Raw genomic sequence first — 26,598 nt, 5'->3', positions numbered from 1 at the left:
CTTCTCACTTTAAAGGACCTGGGTTCAATCTCAGTTGGCGCCGTCGAAATTTTCTGAGGCATAACATCTCTGATCATGCCTTGAAGGGAAATAAAGCCGTTGGTCCTCGATCCATGACTTGATAGGTCGACAGCTACTTGGACAGGATAGAAATCTTCTTATACCTTTGGCAAATTTCTATTGCTGATTATTCATAAAATGTATAAGTCAACTAATAAGCAGACGCCTTGCAAAAAGTTAATGAAGCTCATGTGTCAAATGAAATGTATAAGCGGTCACACATACCTTTTATGCATTCTTATAGGACCTATGTGGTTTGTCTTATGGAATGTATAAGCACAAACGAAGTGACAGACGGAGCGGCTCGAAAACTTTGGTGACTAACCTGCTATTGCAATTTTTCAGTGTACCACATGGCAACACCACTACTACTGGATTGTACCACATGGCAACACTACTACTAGATGGAACTAGCATTTTCACCGAATGTACTAGAATGTTTTGGTTCTATCTCTTTCACTCTACTCAAAACTGAAATGCATAAAAAAATGACAAAATGATACGCACTCTTTGCACACTGTCAAAGAATCATTGTACACAAAATCAACTTTGTTCAAATCAAAACAAAAAACTAGCCCATCTGGTGGATGATGGCACAAACTTCCAAGAAAATTCTATTACAGTGAACCACATTATTTAAATGGATTTCTTCGCCAGTTAGTCGTCTGTCACTTCGTTTGTGGTATAAGGCTGATGTTTTGGTAAAAAATGTGTAGGTGAAACACATGAATAAAATACTTTTGGTACTCAGTACGAAAAACAAGATCGACATAATACATAATAGAATAATTAGTACAGTTATAATATTATTTTTACGAAAATCGGTTGTAATTTTAAAAAGTTATAGCTCACAGTGTCAAAAAAGGCATGGTTCTCCAGCGTAACCATGAAATAAATTTATAATAAAAAATAGTTAAATTTAAAAAAAAAAAAAAAAAAAAAAAAACCGATCTACCACTACACCGAAAATAGTTTTCATGTAGCTTCCATTGGAAACGCATAAGATTTTCATCCATAATCAAAATTAATGGAATTCATCTGAATTTCACATAACATTTATGCGATCACATTAATTTTATATGATTTTTCATATGAATTTCATGGACCTCATAATATTCATGTGATTTTGTGGTGGGATTTGCTGCTATGTGATCACAGGAAAGCTATGTGAAAATCACATGGATTTCATCCATTAGATATGTGATAATTTTTTTGAGTGTAATTCTGCAGACTATCTAGAGCATGTTACTAATTCTGGGCAATAAATGATCTAAACATATTATTTATATTTTAAGTAGGGGAATTTTCGTATTCTCGGCGATCATTTTTCTATAGCCTTTTTCTCTAAGGAACTCACACATATGCAGTATTGGTTTGTTTACAATCTTTTGCTGCCAAGTGCTCTAATAATTTCAGGCGAAAGAATTGTTAAAAACTGTTTCGAAACGCTTTTACAAAGCTCCAATCTTCTTTAGTGAGAGCGACTATTGTGGGCAACATCTTTTTATTCGGCAACCTTTCTATTTGAGCTGCGTGTTGAACAGCTGTGCTTTCATCGGCAACTCGAAATCAGCAGCATTTTGTAGTGCGTGTGTTTCATTTCAAGAAAACCCTGTTAGTTTGCGTCCAGTGCTAGAAATATTATCAAATTGAAGCTAAAAGCTTAAAGAATCGTTTGAATGCATTCAGCGAAGTGTTTTCGTAAGCAAATCCAGTGAAATTAGCGTTTCAAATTGGGGTGCCGAAAATAGACTGTCATGCCGAAACCGTCATTTCCCCTACACAAAACGGAAACATTTTGCCATTTCTATGATCTACATTGATGATTCGGTCTTCGTTCTGATTAGTCAAAACTATTGAACTTCCTGGATGCTTCCCTTCCGAGTTGCTATCAATACCAGCTTTATATGTCCCACGAAGTGTAATTCCCCTGCACTTTTGAGACGTGTGATAAGGGGCCCTCCATAAACTACGTTGTTGGATTTTGAGTGAATCTCCCTTCATGTGCCATGAATCATGATCATGGCTAGAATCATTTGGTAATGCCTGCAATAGTTTTTCCGTTTTTCCTTGCCAGGACTTATCTCTGAACGGCCGATTATACACTGAGGCAAATAAACATAAGAATTTCATCAACTTATGAACGACACATATGGATTTCTTAAAAAAAAACTTATGAATGATTGTCTAACATGAGGTAGGTCTTATACGCCTTTAACCATTTCATTTTCCCAAGCGTTGAAAGACGAGTGGTCAACACACAGACCCCGTAATCTTAACGTCCATGGTTCGGTTCCAGTCTGCTTCGTTTTATTTTGAATTGTCAATATTATTTTTCATAAGGCAAATCGATGAAATTCATACCGATTCCTTTTGTCGAAATTTAATAAGTGGTTCTTATGGAATTCAACCCTTTCTTTGCCTCAGTGTACCAACTCAGCGACTGAGATTAATTGACTCAGAGAATTTTCTTTCCATACGAAATTTACTCAGATTTGGAAAAAAAAACTGCAGTTACTCACAAGCTATGAGTAACTAGTTTTTTTTTCAAATCTGAGTAAATTTCGTATGGTAAGAAAATTCTCTGAGTCAATTAATCTCAGTCACTGAGTTGGTATGAGTGGCCGTGTGCCTACTTCGTGCATAATTATAATTGGAAACATAACGAGTTAAGTCTGTGCAACAGTATTTTTTAAATATATTTAGATACTAAAACTAATTTACTACGGTAAATCCTTCGTTTTCCAGTGGATTTTACTTTGAAAATTATGAAATACTTCGATCACTCTTCTTCGCGTTCGAACTACCGACGTTTTCATTGTTTTCAATTTTGATTTTGTTTATTTAACTCACTCGATTCCTGTGGGAGTAGAATGACCACTAGTGTTCTACCCCTAGAACCAGACGACAGAGATAAAACGAAGTCAACTATGTATATTGAATCATCTTGTATTATGTTGTTGGTGACGTTTTCATACTATTTTTCACTTAGCCTACACATTCTGTAACCGAAAGACGAAAATAAAAGTAGTATTCCTCCGATATTTCGCGTGTTTGATCGTTTGTTCGAGTTATTTGTCCCTTTTCCGAGGTTTCCAGCAGTGCTCTGCTCCTTCAATTCCCACATACCAATAACATCATTATCAATTATGTCGTGGCGTCAAGTGGGGGTACAGTCCGCACCGGGTTTGCAGATATTAGGGGTGCAACTCGAACCCCCGAAATCACCACATCAAAATCCAATTTCAACTTAACATTTTATTCATGAAATATTATCAAAATCTTCAGGGCCTCCTTACAAATGCCTGCGGTATATAATTCAAATTTGGTGGCCCCATCACTGAATCTCGAATACTGAGCTCTACTATCGTTGATGCCATTAAAAGTCGACAACAGACATTCGAGAACGTGATCTACGATAGGGTCTGGTGGGGCAAGAGTGCCACCTTGACAATTTTACCTTCTATATATGCCAAATAGTGGATATTTATAGAAGTTTCTATTAAAATCTATTAAAGTCTTTCGCTAGCAACAGCTGTTATTGTTTACTCGATTTAACTATTAAATTTTACAATATTATTCAATACATAACAAATCAACTATGTTTATCAATGAATTCAAATGAAAACTATTGTTGTTGATATTTTATGGTTTTGCCAAATTTGATGAAAACAAGCTTGCCGAAGACTGAAATGCACATCTATGCAATTTATTTGACATTTTTGTATATAGTTGAAGATGCTAATTTCAAATAACAGACTGTAGCTGTAATTTTTATACGATAGATGGAGTAGATGAAAGCATAGAGTTGATAGTTCCGTTAGAGTACAGCAGTGTGGCGGGGGGGGGGGGGGGACACACCCCTCACCATCCCTCTCCAAAGGGGGAGTTTTGTAAAGAGAGATGAAAAAACCGACTTGTACCTTCCTTAAAAGTTGTCCTAGCTCGCTTGTCTAATATCTATATACAATCTTCACACTGCCGTACTCTAACGGAACTATCAACTCTATGCTTTCATCTACTCCATCTATCGTATAAAAATTACCACTACAGTCTGTTATTTGAAATTAGCATCTTCAACTATGTAAATCGTTGACTTCACGTAGAAGTAATACTAAAAACATATAGGAGAGTTTACGTATCCTCGGCAACCTAAGCAGCGATCTTCTTTCTATAGCCTTTTTCTCTATGGAACGCACACATATGCAGTATTGGTTTGTTTACAATCTTTTGCTGCCAGCTGCTCTAACAATTTCAGTCGAAAGAATTGTCAGAAACTGTTTTGAAACGCTTTTACAAAGCTGCAATCTTCTCTAGTGAGAGCGAGTATTGTCGGCAACCAGTTTTTCTTCGGCAACCGTTCCATTTCAACTGCATGTAAATCTGCTGTTCTATTATCGGCAACTCGAAATCAGCTACAATTTGTAGTGCGTGCGTTTCATTTCAAGAAAACCCTGCTAGATTGCTTTTTCTCAGTGGTAAAAATATAGTCAAATTGAAGCTGAAAGCATAAAGAATCGTTTGCATGCATTCAGCGAAGTGTTTTCGTAAGAAAATCCAGTGAAAATAGTGTTTCAATTTGGGTTGCCGAAAATAGTCTGTCATGCCGAAGCCGTCATTTCCCCTAGTCAAAGTATTTTTGTATAATTTTATTCATAAATATAGGGGGTGGCACGTGGTGGCACTTTGCCCCGTGCGAGGTTCAATTTTAAAGAAGATGATTTTTGATCAATTATAGGGAATATTTACCTATTCTTTGTTATTGATATTTCAATTAATCATTTAGTGATGCCTCAATTTTATGATGTTTAATTATTATAAATAATTTCAATTTTCGACACATCAGCATAAAATGATTTTTTTTTTCGATTTTTGTAAGACTTCATTTTGGACAGAACTTTCTATAATGCTGCATAGGAACATCATCCATAGTTTCATAGGTGAGTTAGCATTGATAATATGTTTATTTTCAAAATTATTGGGGGTGGCAATCTTCAAGAAACTTCGCTATTTGAAATCTCACACGAAAAGTTATAGCACCTTGTTTATGGCTCAAATTTGTCGTACATAAACTTCTATAGCATATTTGTGACAAGTGTGCCACATGACAACTTTACTGACTATACACTCTGCATACACGCTTGTGTGAACAAAAGTGTAGCTAAAAAGTTCTGGGCATTTTATAATAAAACGAAAAACTGTCCTGATTTTAGAAGATTTTCTAAAACACAATTTAAAATCGATATATTAAGATTCAGAAGACATACCTATGGTTTTTATCTAATTTCCGTCCTACTAAGCACAACCCGCGCATTACCTCTCTTTTCGTAACGAGTTTAAACAAAAAATGAAATATTTCTGTCAAAGATGACTTCTAAATTTATTCACCTTTCACCGTTGGATTTGAGAAAGAGTCATAAATTGTTGTGATATTGTTTAAAATCTAATACTGCTTCTTGATTCTAAATTCGTTCTACGAGTTTCAATTCCGTCCTAACGCATTGAAACGCCATTAGATTTTTTTCGTCCTACGGATAAACGTTCGGACACATTAGCACAAAATAATGTTTTTGCTATTTTTGTAAGACTTCCTTTTGAGCAGAACTTTCTATAATGCTGCATAGGTACACCCAGTGTTGGAAAAGTTCGCGATATTTCACGAAGTTCACCAAGGGAAAAGTTCGCGAGTCATAGGGAACTTTGATGAACTTTTCCATCACTGGGTACACCATTCATAGTTTCATGAGTGAGCCACAATTGATAATAGAAGAGTTACGCAGACTGAAACCAAAATCTACCTATCGAACTGTCACCGTCTACCTATCGAGCATAGTAGACTAACTGACTCTGTTGCGTGGGAAGTATTGTTATCGAAACTAGAGGAAACTTTCACAACCCAGGTGAAGCCATTCGTGCTGTAAACAAAAACAAAGGTTGCCAATGTAAAAAAAAATGCCCATTGATCAACATCAGTGTTACAAGTATCACCCTGCGTAACTCTTCTATTATTAACTCTGGGGTGAGCTAGCATTGAAAATGTGTTTATTTTTAAAATTATTGGGTCATATGGCACTCTTGCCTCACCCGGGTACGCAGCTTCCGTTTGAATGACACGGTCTTGGAAATAGCAAAACATAAGGGTACAACAAAGGTAATAGCTTCTATCCACTGTAAAACTTCTGCTACTGTATTTGACAAAAATGGAGAGCGAACTGTTGTTAATCAGCACTCGCCGGTGAAGCAGTCTCAGTCTAAAAAATAGAACACGTGACCGTTAAATAATGCTCTCCAGTCTGTGCGTATTTCTGAATAGGGAGCATTGAGACCATCCAACAAGCAGTTCTTTTTCTCCCATGTCTTTTGCAGAGTACCTCTGTGGATTGGTTGGTGCTGTTGGTACTCACTTCCGTGTTTGTGACGTTCGGCCGGCAGCTTTCATGTTTTCAGCTCAGAATTGCTTTTCCGACTTTGTTTACTTACCGTTGGAGGCTCTACAGCCTGTCCATCATCTACAATATCTATTATTTCACGTGATATTATATCACAGTGTGTGCTTTATTTAACATTGCCAAATAAATTTATATTTCATAAAATGGTCCAAACTAGTCCGATAATGATCCCTTACCTCGAGCAACACCCACAAGCAACTATGCTGCTATTTTGTTTTGTTTTGTTTTGTTTTGAGGTACTTATGAACTTTTCGGAACCAAATACCACTTGAAATTACCGCGCCAGTGCAAAAAAGGCTATAATTTTGTTTTTTGTTTTTATTTTCATATTTCTGTTAAACCAGGGACACTAGAAGCAGTCATCAGCTGCCCATTATGACCATTAGCTAGGAGAGGTGTAACTGTGTGTTTGGCGGTGATTGGCCAATCAACAACATCAGATGAATATTTGTAATTACTATCCTCATTACGAGCAGTATCACATCATACAGGTATTAGTTGTCATTGGCTAGAGACGTGAAGCGATTTTCCGGTTGGAATATTTTGAATATGCATCGTGTGCTTGAAAATTTAAAACTTTGCTTACTCAGAACTATCACTTATCAAACCAGCGTGTTAGCTATTGTAATATATCTTAAATAACTATGCATGCTATTGTACTCGATTTTACGCAGCATTTTCAACAAAAAAAAATACCTTCAACATGCGCCTGAGATGGGTCACGCAAATTTGAAAATTGACTTCATGTGAGGTGCCATACTGTCTGATATTGCCTCGTAAGAAAGCCATGCAAAAGTGAACCTTAAGTCAAATTCAAATTTACGTTAATCCATTCACGTTTCCAACTAATCAAATAGCGAACACAATGTGAACTGACGGGTCAAGTAAGTGAAAAGCCATTATTGAATCATTGCTATCGTCGAAAAATGGTGAGAAAACAATATACACGTGTAAAAATCAACAATTAACGCTCAATGAAATTGCCAAATACGAAGTGAACTAATTTTAATTGATTTTAACTGATGCGTCTGATAGGTTTTAACCAATTGAGTATTGAAAGCAAGTAAGAAACAAATGTCAATGGTAAACATCAGGACTGAGACATTTTTAAAGAATGAATTTTTAATTAAAAACATTTTGATTGTTTCAATTTTAAAGCATAGCTCGATTTCAAACTGGGATTGTACTGGGTTGAAATATAGTTTTTTTAGTAGCCAAGTCAAGTAATACTTGAAAGCATGATGGCAGATTAATTATGCTACATTTTAAGCCAAAGAGCTTAAGACTTGTGTTTAATTTTAAAACAATTCAACGATGAAACACTGATTCATGATCTTAAGCAGTGTTATCAGTGTATATGATATATTCACGTAATTTTTTCTCATTAACTGAATGAAACATGCAAGGTACGTAGTAGCGATACCTCGAAGCGAAAATCTAATTCAATCGTGCGTAACTTAAGTTATTTAAAAAAAAAACTATCTCTAATGGTAACAGTAAAATGCTAGTCGTAAACATTTATACATTATCAATAATAGTGTTAACTTAAACCATAAAAGTAAACAAAGGAATATTACTCACGTGATGACCTCCCGTGATAGGATGAAAGTGGCAGTTTCGACTGAAATCGACGTTAAAGCGAGAGTGTACTTGCAAATCGAACATATTTTTCCGATTAACAATCCAAACACTGAGTAAATATTCATAGGCTTTGAGTATTAGCGTCTCTCTAGGAATTTACCAAAATAATCAAATGGTGGAAAAATCAAACGAAATTGAAAGCAAAAATACAATGCTACAAAGCGGAACGCGGAAAGTTTACTATATATTTTTAGATAAACCGATATGATAATAGCATTCATAATCATACACCTTCGTAACATTCATACACTCGTACATACAGAAAGCGTACATAAAGATATTATTAAATATTAAACAAGGTGAATCAAAATGAAGGAACACGTGGCGACAGGCAAGATTGCATGATAATAAGCGAATATGATTACTCAATGGAAAAAAGGATATAAGTGTAGTAGTGACTTTATTAAAGTATGTGAACATATTATCAAACTAGTAACGAAACGTAAAACCCAAGTGAAAAAGCGTGATATGGTAACACAAAAATATATACACCCACTTATAAGACAAGCAAATAAACAGATAAAACCACATACAACACTAAGATACGGAAGAATGCATGATTATAAACGCATGAAAAATCGTCAACTTACAGTAAAAGAAAAAAAGAATGAGAATCAACAATAAAAAAAATACCGCTGTAAGGCAATAATAAGAGTAAATGTTTGCTGTGAACCTTTAAATCCGAACGTTCCACGTATTATTGATATGTCCGTCCCATGGCTATAGAGGAAGAGCTATATTCCAGAAAAAGTTACCATTTTGGAACTATCACCGTCACAAATCATTATGCTACAATATGCCCGGAAAAAAACCCTCATGTTTCAATGAAGAGCAACTCCACGCCAACTGACGAATCGATAAAACTTTACCCTCTCCAGTTCCCACACTCAAAAAACTACACACGTCTGATCTAACTGTTTGAACACTTGATATTTTATATGCACAATCACATTTATTTTAAGTGTATTTCACCATGGTTCAATGTCAGTGCTAACATTTAAAAACGGCACAAAAGCCATTTGTAAACAAATGGTTTGTGGGCCCTTTACTCACTACTTGAAGTACACCCACGCGACACAACAGCAACATCGGGTAGGGGAAATTTTCCCCTTCCTGACGATGCTGTTGGTTTGCGTGGGCGTTCTTCGGGTAGCGAGTAAAGGGCCCACGAACCATTTGTTTACAAATAGCTTTTGCGCCGTTTTCAAATGTTAGCACTGATGTGTTCTACACGTTAATTTCTTGTGTTTCAAACTTTGAAATGTTGACAATCTTTCTCTATCAATTCAAGTGTATTGCATATTGAATCGCACTACTGTTCAAAACAGATGGATTTGAAGTGTTTTGCATTTCAATGCGGTGTGAAATGCTTGTTCTGCAAGGTAAACATTGAAAACATGAGTTGTGACTTCATACTTGCCAACCAGCTTCATATATGAGAACAACCATGGACCAGTGAGATCGAACGAAGACAACTGCAGCAGCACACCCCAACAGTTCAGGATCAATTCCCAAATCAGACCCATTAATTAAAAGGCATGTGTATCAGACTGATGCAAAATTTGAAATTTTCGCTCCACAGTGCTCAAACGGTTTCAAATCAGGTCCTGATTAGCCTCCCAAAATTTAAACTCATTTGGTAAGAAACTGACTTGGCACAGACTATTCGAAGTTTATATGTAAATTACTATGGGAAAACCAATTTTTTTGTTCATTGTCTACTACCCATTTTCCATATTGCTTTTTCGAAAAGTTCTATAACTATTCTTATGGGAATTTTTCTAAGCTACAACTTTGCGGAATATCGTTTTTCAGCCAAATGTCAAATTAAATAGTTATTAATTGTTTAAGAGATTGATAATCTTATGGCATGATCAAGCAGCTGTTCTGTTAGCAACACTGTATTCTGCAGTGTGACATAGTAGCCATGATATTTGTGCTCTATTCTTCTCACTAGAAACACCAATGTTGCCTGCTGAACAGTTGAATGAGCATAATCATAAGACATCAGTTACTTGAATCATTAATAACTTTTGTTCCTTACATTTGATTGAAAAGTGGGTTTCAACAAAGTTGTAGCTGGGAAAATTTTCTACAATCACTGCTATCATTTTTAAAAGCCCGTGAGTCGGTAAAGTAGAAGTCGATAAAGTAGAATATTGTAGAGCATTGAACTATGATGTACAAAGCTATTGATATCATCATGTGAGGCACATAGAATCCAAGTGCGTCACAATTCGAACCAATAGTTTTGCGGCATGGTTCAAAGCATAAGATTCACACATGAAATGGATGTGTTTCACAATAAGCGCAAAATTAAGTGTGAGGCACATGATGATGACGTGTGAAATTTTTTGAGTGCATGAAACATTGCATAATTGTTCGTTATGGGAAATCATTCAAATTTGTGTTGAAATTCGGCCATTTTGACTAGCATCACTTTTCCAATAAAGCATAGCACGAAAAAGTATCGTCTACTTGAAATGACACGTAAGATTTTGGTAAATAAAATCCAAAAAACTGATACACGCTCGTTCAAGCTCAATGAGCTGTAAACAGGTGAGACCCAGAGAATTTGTCGGCTCTTTTGTTCCTCCGCTGTTTAAATGGTTGACTGAGTATGACGTCAAACTTCGTCATCCATTTAAACAGCGGAAGAACAAAAGAGACGACAAATTATCTGGGCCTCACTGGTTCAATCTCACTCAGAGAGAGAGAGAGACAGAGAGAGAGTAAACTTCTACTCAGATGAAAGAGACTCTAAAAACGTAGGTCGCTCAGCGCTGAGTAACCTATTTTTTTTCATCTGAGTAATAGTGTTTCTATAACATTCCCCAGAATGCACCATTCCCCAGAAAAGCATTCCACAGAATGTACCATTCCCCAGAAAAGATGATGAAATTAGTAATTTATCACTTGTTTTTTGTTATTTGATATTATATTTCAGTTTTATATTACAGAACAGCTTAATATACATATTTTTTTTATTGCTTTTATGGAACTATCTATTTATCAATTCCAAACCATTTTATAGCTCTATAGGTAGTCACGACTAGGGTTCGGTGGTAGATCTTATACCAGTAACGCACCACAAAAAGGTGATCTCCCAACGTTACTGGTTTGAAAAGATAAAAATTTACAAAAAGGAACGAACTCACCAAGTTTAGCCAATTGAACCTGAAGGCTGCCTGACATGTGTTGATGTAGAATTCCAAATTGTTGACGAAGATCAACGTGAACTAGTCCGGTTTATGGTAGTTGCGCGGAATGTCTTCCTTCGATTTGAGATAAACAAATGTTCGGGTGTATGTAGTCGATTTTTGATGTGCATTGACAAGCCTATTCGTGGCCAATACTTGATAGAGCTGGAATTAGGGCGTAACAGCTTTTGTAAACAATGACTTCTCTCGATGATTTCTCAAACTCAAGGCACGCCCACGTCAAATAACATAACCAACGGGAAGGGGAAGTCTTCCTCTATCCGATGGTGACGTTGATTTGAGTGGGCAAGCTTGAGCTGTTACGCCCTAATTCCAGCCTTTTCTAGAATAGTCAGGTTCAACGCTGCGACTCAACGAATGATGGAACTAATGATGGGACGCCTCGTGGAGGTTCTACTTGGCTTCGGAACAGATTATCAGCGGCAAATAATAGAAAACTAGAATGAGGAACTAGAAATTGTTTCTTGGACCTGGTTATGGCCAGATCAGCAACCGATTATAGATATAAAAAAAAACTCGACAAAAGAAAACAAACGTCAGGTACAAACACACGCACAGTCTACCGTAAGATTGAACGGCCGTATAAAAACTTTATATGCACATTCTACCAGGAGGTTTGAAAGTTTTTGCCAGATTTTTAACTATTTTTGTACTATAATTGAAAAAATAGCCCCTTAAATATTATTTCACACGCTAAAATGTTTTCAATTGGATTTTCATGCCATTCTTTATTATAGCATGCTATGGTGCATATAGACATATTTTAAAATTGCACCAAAAATTGCAATTTTTTTTATACAGTATGCCATTGGATTACCTATGGCTTGAAACGGATAATGTGATTCGAATTAAGGTTATAGGGTTTAAAGTGATCAATAAATCGTTAAAAACGTACTGTGTGAATTACGACTCAGCGACGCACAGTGGGGCAGCGAAGCCATTCGCGTGGCCAAAACCTCTAGCGCCGTTGGTTTGCTTTCTACAGCGATACAATGTTCTACAAAGTTGCTCAATATTAAAAGCGCCATCTTTTGAAAGTTTCATATTAGAGTCTATCTTTTGAACGGAGCATCCTAGCCGAATGGTTTTTACGGCAAATGCTCTGTAGCTGTGCCTTTACCGACTGAGCTAAGGGAGGTCCCTGAATAGATTACTAGGAGACTTAACTGCTGGTTTAAAATGTCCATCCTTCAACGTCCTCCATAGTGTCCTTTCGACTTGTTTTGCGACTGTATCGTTCCCGAAATTTTCTGAAGTCTTTATTTCTGGCTTCCTGAGCCTCCTCGCTTAACATAAAAATTTGAAGCAATGCAATTTGGATTGCTTGCGATCCATGGATTAAAACCTTATGGACAGAGGCTGGCATTAGATACCATTTATAAAGGCTAACATAAAGACGAGCAGTTTCTTCAGCAAAATTTCGAAATGCTGTTATGTTGATCGAAAATCCGGAAGACAACGTACGAAGAATTGTATCATTGTATCGCATTGGTAAATTAATTCTTCATTAATACCAGTTATTGCACTTGTTTGGGTTGCGTTAGTAAAGAATCAGCGTGCTTCTGTGCTTGTGTTTCTGATTGTTTGTTTATCTATTCAGATCAATAACAATTTATCATGTTTTACACAAAAAAGCAAAATTTCAACAAACTTGAACGAATTTACCATACAAACTTAGAAATAATTAATTTTACACGTGTTGGAAACAATCTTTGACATAAAGTATGAGAAGTAAACACAAATGTCATGTAAAATTAAGGGCTCCGAGACTGAAAAGTTCGATACTCGACGAAGACTACGTTTGATTGAATTGAATTTCGCGTCTGTTATGACTCAATTTTATGTCAAATTTGACGCTCGTATATGTCAGTCTCAGAGCATCTAAATTTACATCAATTTTTCTAAGTTTGTATGCAATATTGAAATAATGTTTTTTTTTTTTTTTCCTTTGGTTTGTTTTTTCCGTCGATCTTGTTTTCCGTGCTGAGCACCAATGCTACCGACGTGCCAGGAAGGCAGCTCCCACACCTGGACCCTACCTATCGACCCATCAACTCATGAACCAGGGAAAAACGGCTTTACTTCCCATCCGAAGGAAGGCGTGATCAGAGATGTTATGCCTCAGAACATCCCGGCTTCGCCGACTGGGATTGAACCCAGGCCTGCTGGGGTGAGAGGTAATCACGCTTACCACTACACCACCGGCGCCGTTTTTGAAATAATGTTATATGAAAATGCCTGCAGTTGCCTGTTGAACTGAGTCGTTATTTTACCCAGCAAGGTCTACACTAATCACTGTAAAAAAATTGACTGCTACTTTTTGCTATATTTTGAGTAATTGACATTTTTCTATACATCGATCTTCAAAGCCATTCATAAGAAAAATCGATAGCGATCGTCACCATTTCATGAATAATGTAAAGATGCTATAGCATCAAAGTCTAATCGTGAATCTTTTAAAAAGATCTTTGTCAAAATATTGCTACCAATCGTTACCAATGTTAAAATATCGATTGTGTTGTCAGATCAATATATCGATTTCTGTTGTAAAATCAAAAATATCGGTACACAACTGCTGATTTTATTTGTGATTTTTTATCTGCATAATTTCTAGTTTCGATCCCATGCCATCTGGGGTGTACTACTGATTTCGTTGTTGGTTGCTAATCCTCGGGTCCACGGTTGCTGTTGATGAGCTTATCAACGACAGGCAAACACACTCTAGTATGTGGTGTATTGAAATTTCTGTAAATCTTTTCATACATGAATTCAATATTTATTTGTCATAACCATCAACCAGTCATCCATGTAGGTGTAATAGAGGTCAAAAATGTATCAATTTTCCTCATGCATGCTATCACGGGTTATTAAATATATAGACGTTAACTTGAAGAACTACAATGGTAAAATTTAAAGTAAAGAATTGCCGACATAAATCTTTATTTCTGTATAAAGAACTTTGCAGAAGTTTCACGAACGGTTGGTCGGGATAGTAAAAAAATGTGTAGTTTTTTTATTATTATTATTATTTCGATAATGACAGTTGTGCTCTTTATCGAGAGAGATTCTTACGAAAAGTAATTATTTTATACGTTGGATATTAAAATAGCATTGGTTGAATTCAAGGTTAATGCTGTAACGTACAGCAAACAAAGAAGCATAGGTATGCTTATATCAAAAGGTTAATTTACGCAGAAAATCAACGTACATTTCAAACACAAGCCACGTTTACCACCAGCTTCGACGACGCCAGTACCAACCGCGTCCACTGCTCGCCCTGGGGCATTGATGCGCTTTTAATTCGGCAGCATTCAGGAAGCTTCTTGCGCACCAGTCGCATTTCTTAAACTTCACGTCTTTTTCAGGATGGATTGTTTCAATATGTTTGACCAAAGCTGTATGTCGTATGTAGGTCATCTTGCAAAAAGGACATTTGGTCTTGACCACAGTTTCACGATCGTCGTCATCGTCTTCATCAAGCTGTATCTCACGGACAACAATTTTCTTCTGTGAGCGGTCATATCTGCTGGTGCCGCTCGTAGATGGTGGTTGATTTAGCAGCCAGTCCATAGATACTGCATCCGTTGCGGAGCGTTTATTCCCTGTTGATGCAGAAACAACTGGACGCGTAACACCAGCTTTCGGAGTGGTCATTCCGAAAGGTGAATTTATTGAAGCATTCAAACCACTGCTGCTATTCTGCAACTTTTGACCGCGGACAAACATGCGCGCATTACCCTCCATGCTCAGAAACCCTTGTCCGATAGCTTCTGCCTCCGCGTCTGAAGCTTCTCCCGTAGCACACTTCGTAATGTTTACCACACATTGCGAACACAACAACTTCAAATCGTCACCATCGCTGTAATCACCAACCTGTAATTTAGCGATTGTTATCTTGTACTGCCCTGTTCAATTACTGAAAAATCATCAATACCAAAACATCAAAAAGCGTGTCCAAATGTTCCGCCAGAGGGATACCATCCGATAGCTTGGTGTAAATATTAGCGGCGGTAAGTGGATCTGGAATCAATTGCAAGCACAGGCGACAGTGGTTTAAATAAGCCATTATGTTCAATCGCAATTCGGAGTTTTCTTTTAGAAATACTTTGTTCTTTTTGAAAATATAGAATCAAACACGCCTTTTCCTCCGCTTCGCATATAGCAGAACTGAACAAAAAACTAAATGAAAATTTTTAGTAATCCACTGGATGGTGCACGCTAACTTCAGTTTACTCACCGGGTGCGTCGATCGTACTCACTTTCGTCCGATGTATCGAGTTGTCAAAACTGAGTAAACGAGAAATGTCAAACTGAGTAAAAGTCACTCAGTCAGCGAAATCCTGGACTTAGAAAAAATGTCAACCATGTTGGAGGAAACGTCCTAGAAAACGGGTGAATGTTTCACTCAAAACGGGCGGAAATTCCTTCAGGTAAGTAGAAATTGCTTAGGGCAATGGTGTTGAACCATTTTCTGAACCGGTAGAATGAATCCGGAGCAGACAATTCAGTGCCAACATTTCAAAGGGGCGTAATTGCTTTTGTAAACAATGACTTTAGTCGTCAATTTCTCGCGAATGAAATCTTACCTCTCCAAAATTACAATGCTAGCTGGTAGAGGAAACATTCCCCTACCTGCTGGTGTGATTATTTTTCATGAGTGTGCTTTTATTCGCGAGAAATCGACGGCTAACCCGCATAAACGCGAACCATAAATTGACCTTACCTAAAATGGTTAAAAATTGTTTATAATCTCTGCTAAACTTTAACTGAAATGGTTATGGAACTTTACATGAACGTTTAATGATAAAGTTTCAACCTTATGTATTATGGTTTTTTGGAACTGGACCTTACAAATAATGGGTTGTTAAGAATCATTACCGTTCCAAATTCTTGTTTTCTCCATACATTTTCGGAAAGAGAACTATATTAGAACCTTTTAACTTATGGTTTGAGAACTTTAATGGTAATGGTTATGGTAGTCAGTAAGGTCCACGAATGGTTTTGTAACATCAATCAACTTTATGTGGAATATATCGCGAATTGGTTGCCTGTAATTTACTGATTACCAATTCACGATATATTCCACGTAAAGTTGAGCGATAATACAAAACCATTGATGGACCTTACTGACTACCATAACCATTACGATTAATGTTCTCAAATCATAAGTAAAAACGTTCTTATATAGTTCTCTTTCTGAAAATGTATGGAGAAAACAAGAATTTGGAATGGTAATGGTTCTTAACAACCCATTATTTGTAAGGTCCAGTTCCAAAAAACCATAATACATAAGGTTGAAACTTTATCATTAAACGTTCATGTAAAGTTCCATAACCATTTCAGTTAAAGTTTAGCAGGGATTATAAACAATTTTTAACCATTTTAGGTAAGGTCAATTTATGGTTTGCGTTTATGCGGGAAAGCCATTGTTTACAAATGTACTTACGCCCCTTTGAAATGTTGGCACTGAATTTTCATTTCCTTAAATAAAATCAAAACAAAAACCCCCCCGCAACTGAAAATATCGCTGAGTGGATTTGAATCAGTCCACGTGAGAACGTCGTTTACTCAAAAGTGAGTCAACATAAGGCTACTCAATTTTGAGTAGCCCTACTTGCCGCTGAGATGAGTACATTTGACTCAATTTTGAGTTGACCAGAATAAGCGTGCAAATCAAAACAAAAACAACAAACGAGTCTCGCTATATTCAAATCAAGAGCAAATTTTCATTATGTCGTAAGTAACATTCGCACCGATAAGAGAAAAATAAAGTTTTGTTTTGATGACCGAAAAGTTATTCCTATTTCCAATTAAACACAAATAATCTCATAGTGATAGCAATGTTCAACATATCAAGAGCAAATTTTCATTACGTCGAATGTAACAAAGGTAAACAAAGTCGAGCTATCAGTGTCAATCGATTCCCCTGCTATTACACTATATACTGTCCGAATATAGGATCAAACCCCATTTTTAAATTTATTTACCAGTCAAATTACTTTTCGACGTAATCACCTTCCGATCAAAATAGTTTTCGATGTTACTTAAGTCACCCAATTTCTATGGAGATGCCGTTTGACTTAAGTAACAGTGCTGAGAAACCCGTGAAAAGTGTACGTTCGTCGTTTCGCTTTCTCATTATTAAAGTGAATAAATCGAACTGTTTGTTGCTAAGATGATTTCGGTGGTCCTAAAATGATGAATGGGATGCACGTATGGAGACGTAATTGATAATTCTCCCGAATATCCTGGTAAATACACTTTGACTTAAGTAACAATAGGGGCCACCAAACGACGTATAATAACTTTTGACTCCAAAACCAGTATTTTTTAGCATGAAAGCTAGCGATTTGCATTTGTATGATTAAAACCCTGCTAAATATGTTAAACATTGCTATCTCTATGAGATTATATGTGTTTACTTGAAAATAGGAATAACTTTTCGGTCCTCAAAACAAAACCTTATTTTTCTCGGATTGGTGCGAATGTTACTTACGACATAATGAAAATTTGCTCTTGATTTACTGTAAAGCTTTCAAATACCGATTTTTCAATTAAACTTTATAGGCTGTGAACCATTTGCCGAGTTAAATTTAACTCGTGGTTAAAAGTGACATTTCGAAAGTTATTTTCTATGTTCGAAAATCCCCGTGCTGTCGATCGACCGGTTTTCGAGCCACAATTGTCAAAATTTAACTTCTTGTCTGTCAGAAGTAACCTCGCTCGGATAGCAGGGTTAATCGATAACTTTCCATCTGTCAAATTTTAACCAAAAGTTAAAATAATTCGCCAAATGGTTCAGAGCCTTAGGCTGTGAACCATTTGCCGAGTTAAATTTAACTCGTGGTTAAAAGTGACATTTCGAAAGTTATTTTCTATGTTCGAAAATCCCCGTGCTGTCGATCGGCCGGTTTTCGAGCCACGGTTGTCAAAATTTAACTTCTTGTCTGTCAGAAATAACCATGCTCGGATAGCAGGGTTAATCGATAACTTTTCATCTGTCAAATTTTAACCAAAAGTTAAAATAATCCACCAAATGGTTCAGAGCCTTAGTACGTTCAGACTACAGAGTTATAACATGTTATAGCGCTATCTTGATGGTGGTTTCTGTGTTGCAATTATTTGACAACCGTTATAACATGTTATAACTCTCCAGTCTGAACAAGGCATGAACGTACTATTAAACTCAGTTTGTGCACAGAAAAAAAAAAGTGGTTGAATATTACATCCAAACTGCTGCAACCAAGTCAATCCATCGGTTGTGTAATATAGCGTTGTACGATGTACATCGATTTTGCGAACAAAATTACATCCATTGATGTAATATTGCATCTGCTTTTTGCTATTACATCATTATTTCATACATCAGCTTGAGTTACATTGATCGATATTACATTTTTTTTTGCTGTGTGAGTTTAACATGATAAGTTTTGTTTTTTACTGTGCAGCTCATTTTTATTAATCGAGGCTTGGATGTCGTCGTATATATCTAACAATTCCATCGTTGGAAACATTGTTGATAATTGAATAATTGATTAATCCATAAAATTATTCAAGTAATCGTTGTAATTTCGGCAATCGAGAGTAATAAAAGTAATAAAGTAATATTCATTAATTGAAAAGTAATCTGAGTAATTTTCGGTAATCTGACTGGCACTCACTCTCGCTTAATACAGCTGTTTTCGATAAAATAGCAGCGCAGCCAATTTTCATACAAAATGGTCAACTTTGACAATAATTTTACCTGGTGTCTCACTTTCCGGCAAGTGCTTCCAAAAATTTAATATTTTTTAATCGTTAAATTGAACATATTTGTAGTTCTTTGGCGAACGTTTCAGCTCAATTCATCATAAGTTAACAAAGTTACATCATGTCAAAGTTGACCATTTTGTATGAAAATCGGCATGCGCTGCTATCTTATCGAACACAACTGTACACTAATAGAATCCCACACATTTTTATTGGCGAATTTCCATGTAAAATTCCACATGATTTTCATGTGACCGCACATAAACATAATCCACCTAGGAGCACACATGAAATTTATGAGTCAAATAAATAGTATGTGTGGCTACACTTGGCTTTTATGTGTACACATATCACAGAGAACAGACGTCCAAGTTCGATCAGAAACTTGTGTAAAGTTAAGTGGAAACGTCGCCGTTACGTAGCGCTAGCATTTTGTTCGAGCCTCCATGTCTGTTCTCTGTGCCCACAGGTAGAGGTTACCTAATGCGCAGCTGCATTTTTCGGAAAATGGTGAATATGTGCGATTTCCACTAGGATGAAAGTGGAAATTAAGTGAATTTACCTAGGACAAATTGTATCATGCTGGTGATAATGGAGAAATGGTTGTATAGGACGATATTCAATAAATGTTCATTTTGGCCTTTTTTAGGCAAACATATTCATTCTCACAATTTTCGACGGAAAACGCAACGGAACTTGATTTACTCAACACGCACCATACTATAAAATGGTGCTCGATGGTTTATAAAGTGATAACAAGATGACAAATCATCTTTATTTTGAGTAATTGAGCAATTTACTTCTGTTTACATCATATGTACGATGCAGCGTGGATGGAGCTGTGAAATGAAATGAATATATCTTATGAAAGTTCATCTGGAAAAGTCAAAGATGCACATCAGTCTGATCGTGAAAACATTTTCTTCTTCAATTCGAATGTTATATTTGAAGGATTTAACGCAGGATTGATGAAAATTATAATTGAATGCTAATTTTCACGAATTTTATATGCAGTCTGTCAACATTATCATCATCATGCAGTGGCGACATCTGCGTCGAGCTTTTACGGCAATCTCCCAATTGCAATACTTTTCGTGGAGCTTTCATAGTATCGTAATGTTTGTTTACTTTGCACGAAATAGCTGGTTTGACAGATCAATAGGTAGATATGTAGGTAGGTGTTCTAATGTGTCAAATTCAGCCATGTTGGATTTTTGTATGGGACAGCGACCGAGTTTGTTTACAATTTGCTCTAAAACCGCACAAACCCCCCCCCCCCCCCGCAATCTCGCCCATATACATAGTGCCAAAGCTGTATCACCATGTATACCTACCATGGACCTGGCTTCACTCTTGGCGTGACTCATTATGCACCCTATCCCTCTTAAGCTGGGTTTAGACTAGGCAAGTCAAATGATCAACTCAGTTGAATTCAATTGGCTTGAAAAGTTGAGCCTGGTTCAACTTTTTTCAATTCAAGTGAGTTGGTCAAGTCAGTTGAATGGCATGGTTTACACGTTCAATTCGCGTTCAAGTCAGTTGAATTCAACTGACTTGATCAATTGACTTGCCGCTTGCTAATGTTGTCAAAACGCTATTAAAATAGTATCCTCGATATTATCAGAAATGGGAATGATTGTGTGAAAGTTTCATGCAAATCGGAGAACGTCGAGTCTGATCGATTCGTCATTTGACCTGGAACTGCTCAACCGTTAGAACATTATATTGAAGGCTGCAATACAATTCCAGTTAGGACGTAACAGTCATGGGGAAAAAGCAGTTGTCTGGTTGAATAAATAAGTACTCGATATCACCATATCAAAATCATTTGTACAAAATATGCTATGTAGTTTACATTTTTATTCAATATATCACATTTTCAGTACGTTATTTGAATCACTGATCTTTGTTGCCCTCTTCAGAGGACTTGTCTTCTTCAGAAGACTTGCTATTATCAGAATTATTTTTCTTATGTAGCGAAACACGATGTACCTTGTGATCATCCACGGTTTTGGTTTCATCGCCATTCGGGCTGGCGGTAGTTGGGATAGATGGTGTCACGTGCTCGGTCTCATGATCATGTAGTGAAACTACCTGTGAATGTTCATGGTGCTTCGGTGCATCGTGAATGTTTTTCAGAATCTGCTCCACAGGAACTGGTCGAACAAAGTGTGGGGCACTGTTATCGTTGTCATCGTTGCTACTACTAATTACTGGAGCACGGGTTGTTGTTGTTGCATTAGAAGATTCGACCTCGCGTTTTACTTTTGTGTTCGATGAGTGAACGACGGGAGTTTTAAGAGATACAGGTTCATGGGTCGTAGTGACTGAATGTTTGGGAGCAACAGTAGATGTACTAGTAGCTTGATCTCGTCTGAAAGCTGGTTTGGATACGGCATTCTCGGATGTTGTTTCTCTCTTGTGTGTCTGTTTATGCTGGTCCAATTCGGAGCTTAGCTTTTCTCCCTTGGCTGGAATTTTTTGAATATGGCTTCCTGCGTCCGGTGAACTTGGTGGTACACTGGTGGATACATCTTGTGGTTTTGGATCACTTATTACATCTGGGTTGATTGGTGAAGGTCGATTTAAACCTTTAGAATCAGTTGGTGATTCCACTGGGACACTAATGACACTGGTTAGCGTCAGTGTAAGTATACAAATCTGTTGAAGAACAATTTTGTTAGAATATGTATAAGGCTGTATTAGTGAATTACCTACAGTTTTGAACATTTTGATCTGATGTGGTTTACGGATTAAAACTAAATGATGAATGCCTGAGCACTGCAGATTATATATAATGTGTAGAAATTATCACATTTCGTGTCGGTTATTTGTGCCAATGGTAGGGATTGTTTGCGTTTTCTAAGTTTATGTATTCTTGTAATTCACACGTTCAATATTATATCGAATAGCAAATGCGCATTACTCTCATAGCAGTAGAAAACAGCCTTATGGAAAACCAGAATTGAACTTGCACCGATAATACATAACATTGTCAAGGGCAACAAGCGAAGAAAACTATGTCAAAATCCTGTTTTATATTATTATATAATACTATTTTGGGTCGATTCTACTGTCGTACGCTATGGCGTATAATGATATTAGAAGCAAAAGGTGTTAATGAAACGAATAGATAAGTTTGCTAGTATTGTTAATTAGCAAAGTTATGTGATGTTCGTGATAATTGTATGTGGCTATTATGAGTCAGAAGAACGGTATGTCACGGTCACGGAAATCATATGTGTTTAGCCGGGAACTCATCTTTTTGGCAGTTTGAACCAGTTCTAAAAACATGCATTTATGGAGATCATCAGCATTTCCATAATCTGACGTAGTATCACTCAAAAGTGTTACTAAACAAAGATAGATTAGACCTTAATCATGTCATGGATAAGTAGTGTTTATGCATTGATTGGATCAAAATTTGATTTAGAAATAATACTAAATCTGAACAACGGCGTAGAATTCGTCCAATATATATGAAAATAGCAAATTTTTGCCATGTTAATTTTCTTCCAACATTTTCTCGCGTCGGTCGTAAAAACACTGACAAACCTACATGAAATATAAACTTAATTTTCGCTCAAAAATTTATAACGCCCGATTCAAATGTGCGGCAATCCAATCAGTCTGAACTGATTATATTTGTATCCAACCGCTAATTTGTTGATTTTCAAGTTTAAGATTGTTTTTTTTTTCGTTTTAAATGTCACCAAAATACTGTCAGAACCTATTGTAGTGATTTAGCATGGTCAACGGGGACTGCAGGAGCGAATAAAGAACCTGCGAAGAAGAATGAAAAGCAGCCAGATTTATCCAGATGAACATACTTGGCCCAGAATAGATCACCGGCTTTGAATTGCCTGACTCTTTTTTGCAATTCCTTAGTGATTTTAAATAGTAGACAGCTACATGTTACTCACCATGCTTCACGCATGCAAAGAATATCTATTATCCTATTTATATATTTATTTTTAAAGGAACGACTATCTGGGGCGTCAAGGCTTTCTGCCAGTTTTTGTTTCCCTCTGTTCGGGACATAAAACCACTGCGACCAGTAATTCGACCTATTGTAGTATATCCTGTCCTTAGTTTAGTGCATGTCGTATTGCTCCATAACTATTGAAAAATGATGAAGTATTCAGTTTCGATACAGTTTTCGTTCTTGTCTTCATCACAAGGAACCGATTCTATTTTTTTTTTACTTTAAATGATTTTTATTTCTTGTATTTATGTGGTTTACATGTTTTCATTTCATTGGAAAATAATGTGTCTCTTTTCAACTTTAGTTCTTTTGATATTTAATTATTATCTACAGTTCCTTGTCCTATCAGTTCTGGGGGCACATTGTGCATCTCGAAAGAAAGACTTTTTGTACGAACGCTTGTATGAAAAAGTTTTTCGTTTCGAGATGCGCAATGCGGCCCCTGTTTAGAGTAAACGATTATATTTGAAAGGTGAGATCACCCGCCAAAAGTGTGCCCCTTTGTCAGTCAAAATTAGAGCTAAACAATGACACCGATAATGACCATGCCTCAGAACCCTAGTCTTAACCACTTCAAACTAGGGAACAACGTATATAATATTAGGAATCGGCGAGATGGACCAAACTATGGTCTTAGCCGTCTGTAAAGACAACCACAAAGAAAAAAAAAAAAAAAAAGATTAGGAATCACATAGATGAAGACTAACTACTCATTTATTCCTTACTTGAAGATCATCCTCGGTCAAGGCAATCCGAGGACTTATCATTATTAACAAGGCATAAAAAGTAACAAGGTCTAAGACTTGGATTACGGACAAATCCAGTTCCCCTAGTTTGAAGTAGTCAGGACTAGGAATCGGTGGTAGATCTTATATCACGTAACGTACCATGAATAGTTGATCTACCCACGTTACGGGGCAGCCTAGTCAGTAAAGGCACGGTCTATTCTAATCTTACGGGTTGGACATTTTTCTCAGATATCCAGGACATAGAGTATTATTAAAGAAGAACACTGAGACGAAACAGTCAAAAATCTTTTGAGTGTCCTCTCTCACGGTCTTTTTCATCCAATAAATACCTCCGTATGCAAGGTGTTTTTGTGGTTATGCTGCCCCTCGGTAATGAACTAACCTACCGCTAAAAATCACGATAATAAAGAAAAAAAAATCGTATAAATAATTAGCTGTGTGAACTTATTACGAAAAAAGCTACGAAAAACATAATTTGGATCTATTTCGGATTTGAATTAACGGATTTTAAAACAGGTTACACTCAATTGCATACTATTCCTTATATTTTAAGAAACAAAATACGAAACGAATTATTCGTCGTGGTTTTGAAGGAATTCTCTAACTTTTCACTTAATACGACTCATCACAATTCAACAACGGTCTCGTCCACTGTTTTTGCGATTTTATCCCACCAATTTTTCATCTGAGTTGCCGTTTTGATGACTGTACCTTTTACCTTCAGGTCTTCATAATTTTCCAGTAGTTTTCAACGGGCCTGAACTGGGGACAATTGAATGGATTGAGGGTTTTCGGAACAAACTGGACTCCGTTGTCATTGTACCATTGATGTACTACCCGGCTGTAGTGACAACTCGCAAGATCTGGCCAAAATGTCATCGACCAATCATGTTCTGGATGAAGGGCAGAATTCGCTTCTGAAAACATTCTGAGTTTTATAAAACTCATATAGGGGAAATGGCTCTAATGTTGGCCTATGGATCTAAGATTGGGGCCCATCGCTAAAAATCTGCTTTTTTATCTAGATGAACGTACTAATGGATAGCCATGATATTTGTGCTCTATTCTTCGCATCAGAAACACCAATGTTGCCTTTAGTTGATTGAAAAGTGGTTTTGAACAAAGTTGTAGCTGAGAAAATTTGCTACATATTTTTCTTCTTCTTCTTCTTCTTCTTCGCATTTCAAGCTTATTGCATATCGCATATTAGCTTATTGCGTGATCTCAACTTCGTGTTCTAGATGCACTTCCACAGTTGTTAATTGAGAGCTTTCGATGACTGTGCCGTTTTTGCATTGGTATAATTGTGTGGCAAGTCCAATCATACTTCTATGCCCAGGAAAGTCGAGAAATATTCCAACCCGAAAAATTCCTAGACAGGACCGGGAATCAAACCCAGCCACCTCCAGCATGGTCTTGCTTTGTAGCTGCGCCTTTATCTACTGAGCTAAGGGAGGCCCGCTACGAAATTTGCTATAATTACTGCTATCATTTTTAAAAGCATAGTGATGTGGTGAATTGTTAGATAGAAATGAACAAAAACATAAGTTTTCCCATACCTAGTAATTCCCATATAAATTTGAAATGGTTTGTGCCAAGTCGGACCCAATTTGGAACCGTTTAAGCACTGTGCATCAGTCTATTGGACACGGACCACGATGAATTTTCCAGGTGACTGTGCTCGATTTTTTTTTCCACGCACCTAAAAAAAAACGTTTTATGAACTGAAAAGTGCACTTTTATTGTTATTCTTGTTGTTAAAAAATAGACTTCAAAAGCTCCCAAAAACGTCCAGGAGCGCTGTAATAAGCAAAAGAGTTTGTTCCATTACTCGTAACGTGGTAGATCACCTTTTCGTGGTTCGTTACGTTCGATCTACCACCGATTCCTAGTCTTGACTACTTCAAAGTAGGGGAACAAGATTTTTCAGTAATCAAAGGAACACATCTTAGTCCTTGTTACTTTTTATGCCTTGTTGATAGTGATAAGACTCGGCTTTGTCCACCGAGGATGATCTTGAAACAAGGAAAAAATGAGTTAATAGAGTTTTCATCTATGTGATTCCTAATCTTCTATTCGTTGTTCCATAGTTTGAAGTGGTTAAGACTAGGGTTCTGATGCATGGTTATTATCGGTGTCATTCCTTAATTTTGTTGCTAAGGAATCCAATCTTGACTGACAAAGGGGCGCGCCTTTGGAGGGTGTTCCAACACTCCGAAGAGTATAAATAGCGGGACCTTTCAATTAGAATCGATTCCTTGCTATGAATGCAAGAATGACAACTGTATCAAAATCGAATACTTCATCATTTATCAATAGTGATGGAGTAATACGACATGCAGTAAAAAAAGGACACGGGATATACTACAATAGATCAAATTACTGATCGCAGTGGTGTTATGTCTCGAACAGAGGAAAACAAAGTGGGCCATGGTTTATTACGGAAATGTTTGGTTAGCAATTACCGAATCGTTCGGTAATACCAAACGGGAGCGGGACATTTCCCCGAAGGACGTTTTGCCGAAGGTCATTTCGCCAAAGAGCAAGCCGTTTTCTATTGGTTTGAACTTTTCTCAAAGCTCAGTAAATTTTGATTTTTTTTATAGTTGACTATAAAGGGATTAAATGAGCAACACATAAACAATATATACTTCTGGTTGTATCGCCAACTTCAGGCGAATCCTACCTTAATACCATACCCGTGAAGTAAGTACTACATCAACGTCTCCTTCCCTATCCCTAGT

At 36.8% G+C, this 26,598-nt stretch overlaps 3 protein-coding genes across 6 annotated transcripts in view; 1 reads left to right on the top strand and 2 right to left on the bottom strand.

Annotated features, from left to right (window-relative positions):
- Abl (tyrosine-protein kinase Abl) overlaps window positions 1–8,758 on the top strand; it is a 128,910-nt gene extending 120,152 nt beyond the window's left edge. For all 4 annotated transcript variants that reach the window (XM_065218079.1, XM_065218076.1, XM_065218078.1 and 1 more), the window contains exon 8: window positions 6,854–8,758. In XM_065218079.1, coding sequence (XP_065074151.1) covers window positions 6,854–6,899 — 46 coding nt within the window. In that variant the 3' untranslated portion in view covers window positions 6,900–8,758. The remainder of the gene's footprint in view (window positions 1–6,853) is intronic.
- Window positions 8,759–14,415: 5,657 nt separating this feature from the next.
- On the bottom strand, window positions 14,416–15,542 carry LOC135698162 (uncharacterized). The gene is made up of 2 exons (XM_065218054.1): window positions 15,306–15,542; window positions 14,416–15,244 (listed from the first exon to the last, which is right to left on the bottom strand). The coding sequence occupies exons 1-2, from the start codon at window positions 15,435–15,437 to the stop codon at window positions 14,600–14,602; spliced, it is 777 nt and encodes a 258-aa protein (XP_065074126.1). The 5' UTR covers window positions 15,438–15,542; the 3' UTR covers window positions 14,416–14,599.
- A 5,441-nt stretch (window positions 15,543–20,983) lies between these two features.
- LOC135698161 (uncharacterized) lies at window positions 20,984–21,926 on the bottom strand. Its single transcript, XM_065218053.1, has 2 exons — window positions 21,839–21,926; window positions 20,984–21,781 (listed from the first exon to the last, which is right to left on the bottom strand). Exons 1-2 carry the CDS (start codon window positions 21,848–21,850, stop codon window positions 21,017–21,019), a joined length of 777 nt encoding a protein of 258 aa, XP_065074125.1. The 5' UTR covers window positions 21,851–21,926; the 3' UTR covers window positions 20,984–21,016.
- Window positions 21,927–26,598: the final 4,672 nt, after the last annotated feature.

The sequence above is a fragment of the Ochlerotatus camptorhynchus genome, unplaced genomic scaffold (genome assembly GCF_037179485.1).
Source record: "Ochlerotatus camptorhynchus isolate MF236.1 unplaced genomic scaffold, CSIRO-AGI_Acam_v1.1 ptg000083l, whole genome shotgun sequence".
NCBI classification, from domain to species: domain Eukaryota; kingdom Metazoa; phylum Arthropoda; class Insecta; order Diptera; family Culicidae; genus Ochlerotatus; species Ochlerotatus camptorhynchus.
Note: the sequence above shows the minus strand (reverse complement) of the source record. Positions and strands in the feature narration are given on the sequence as shown.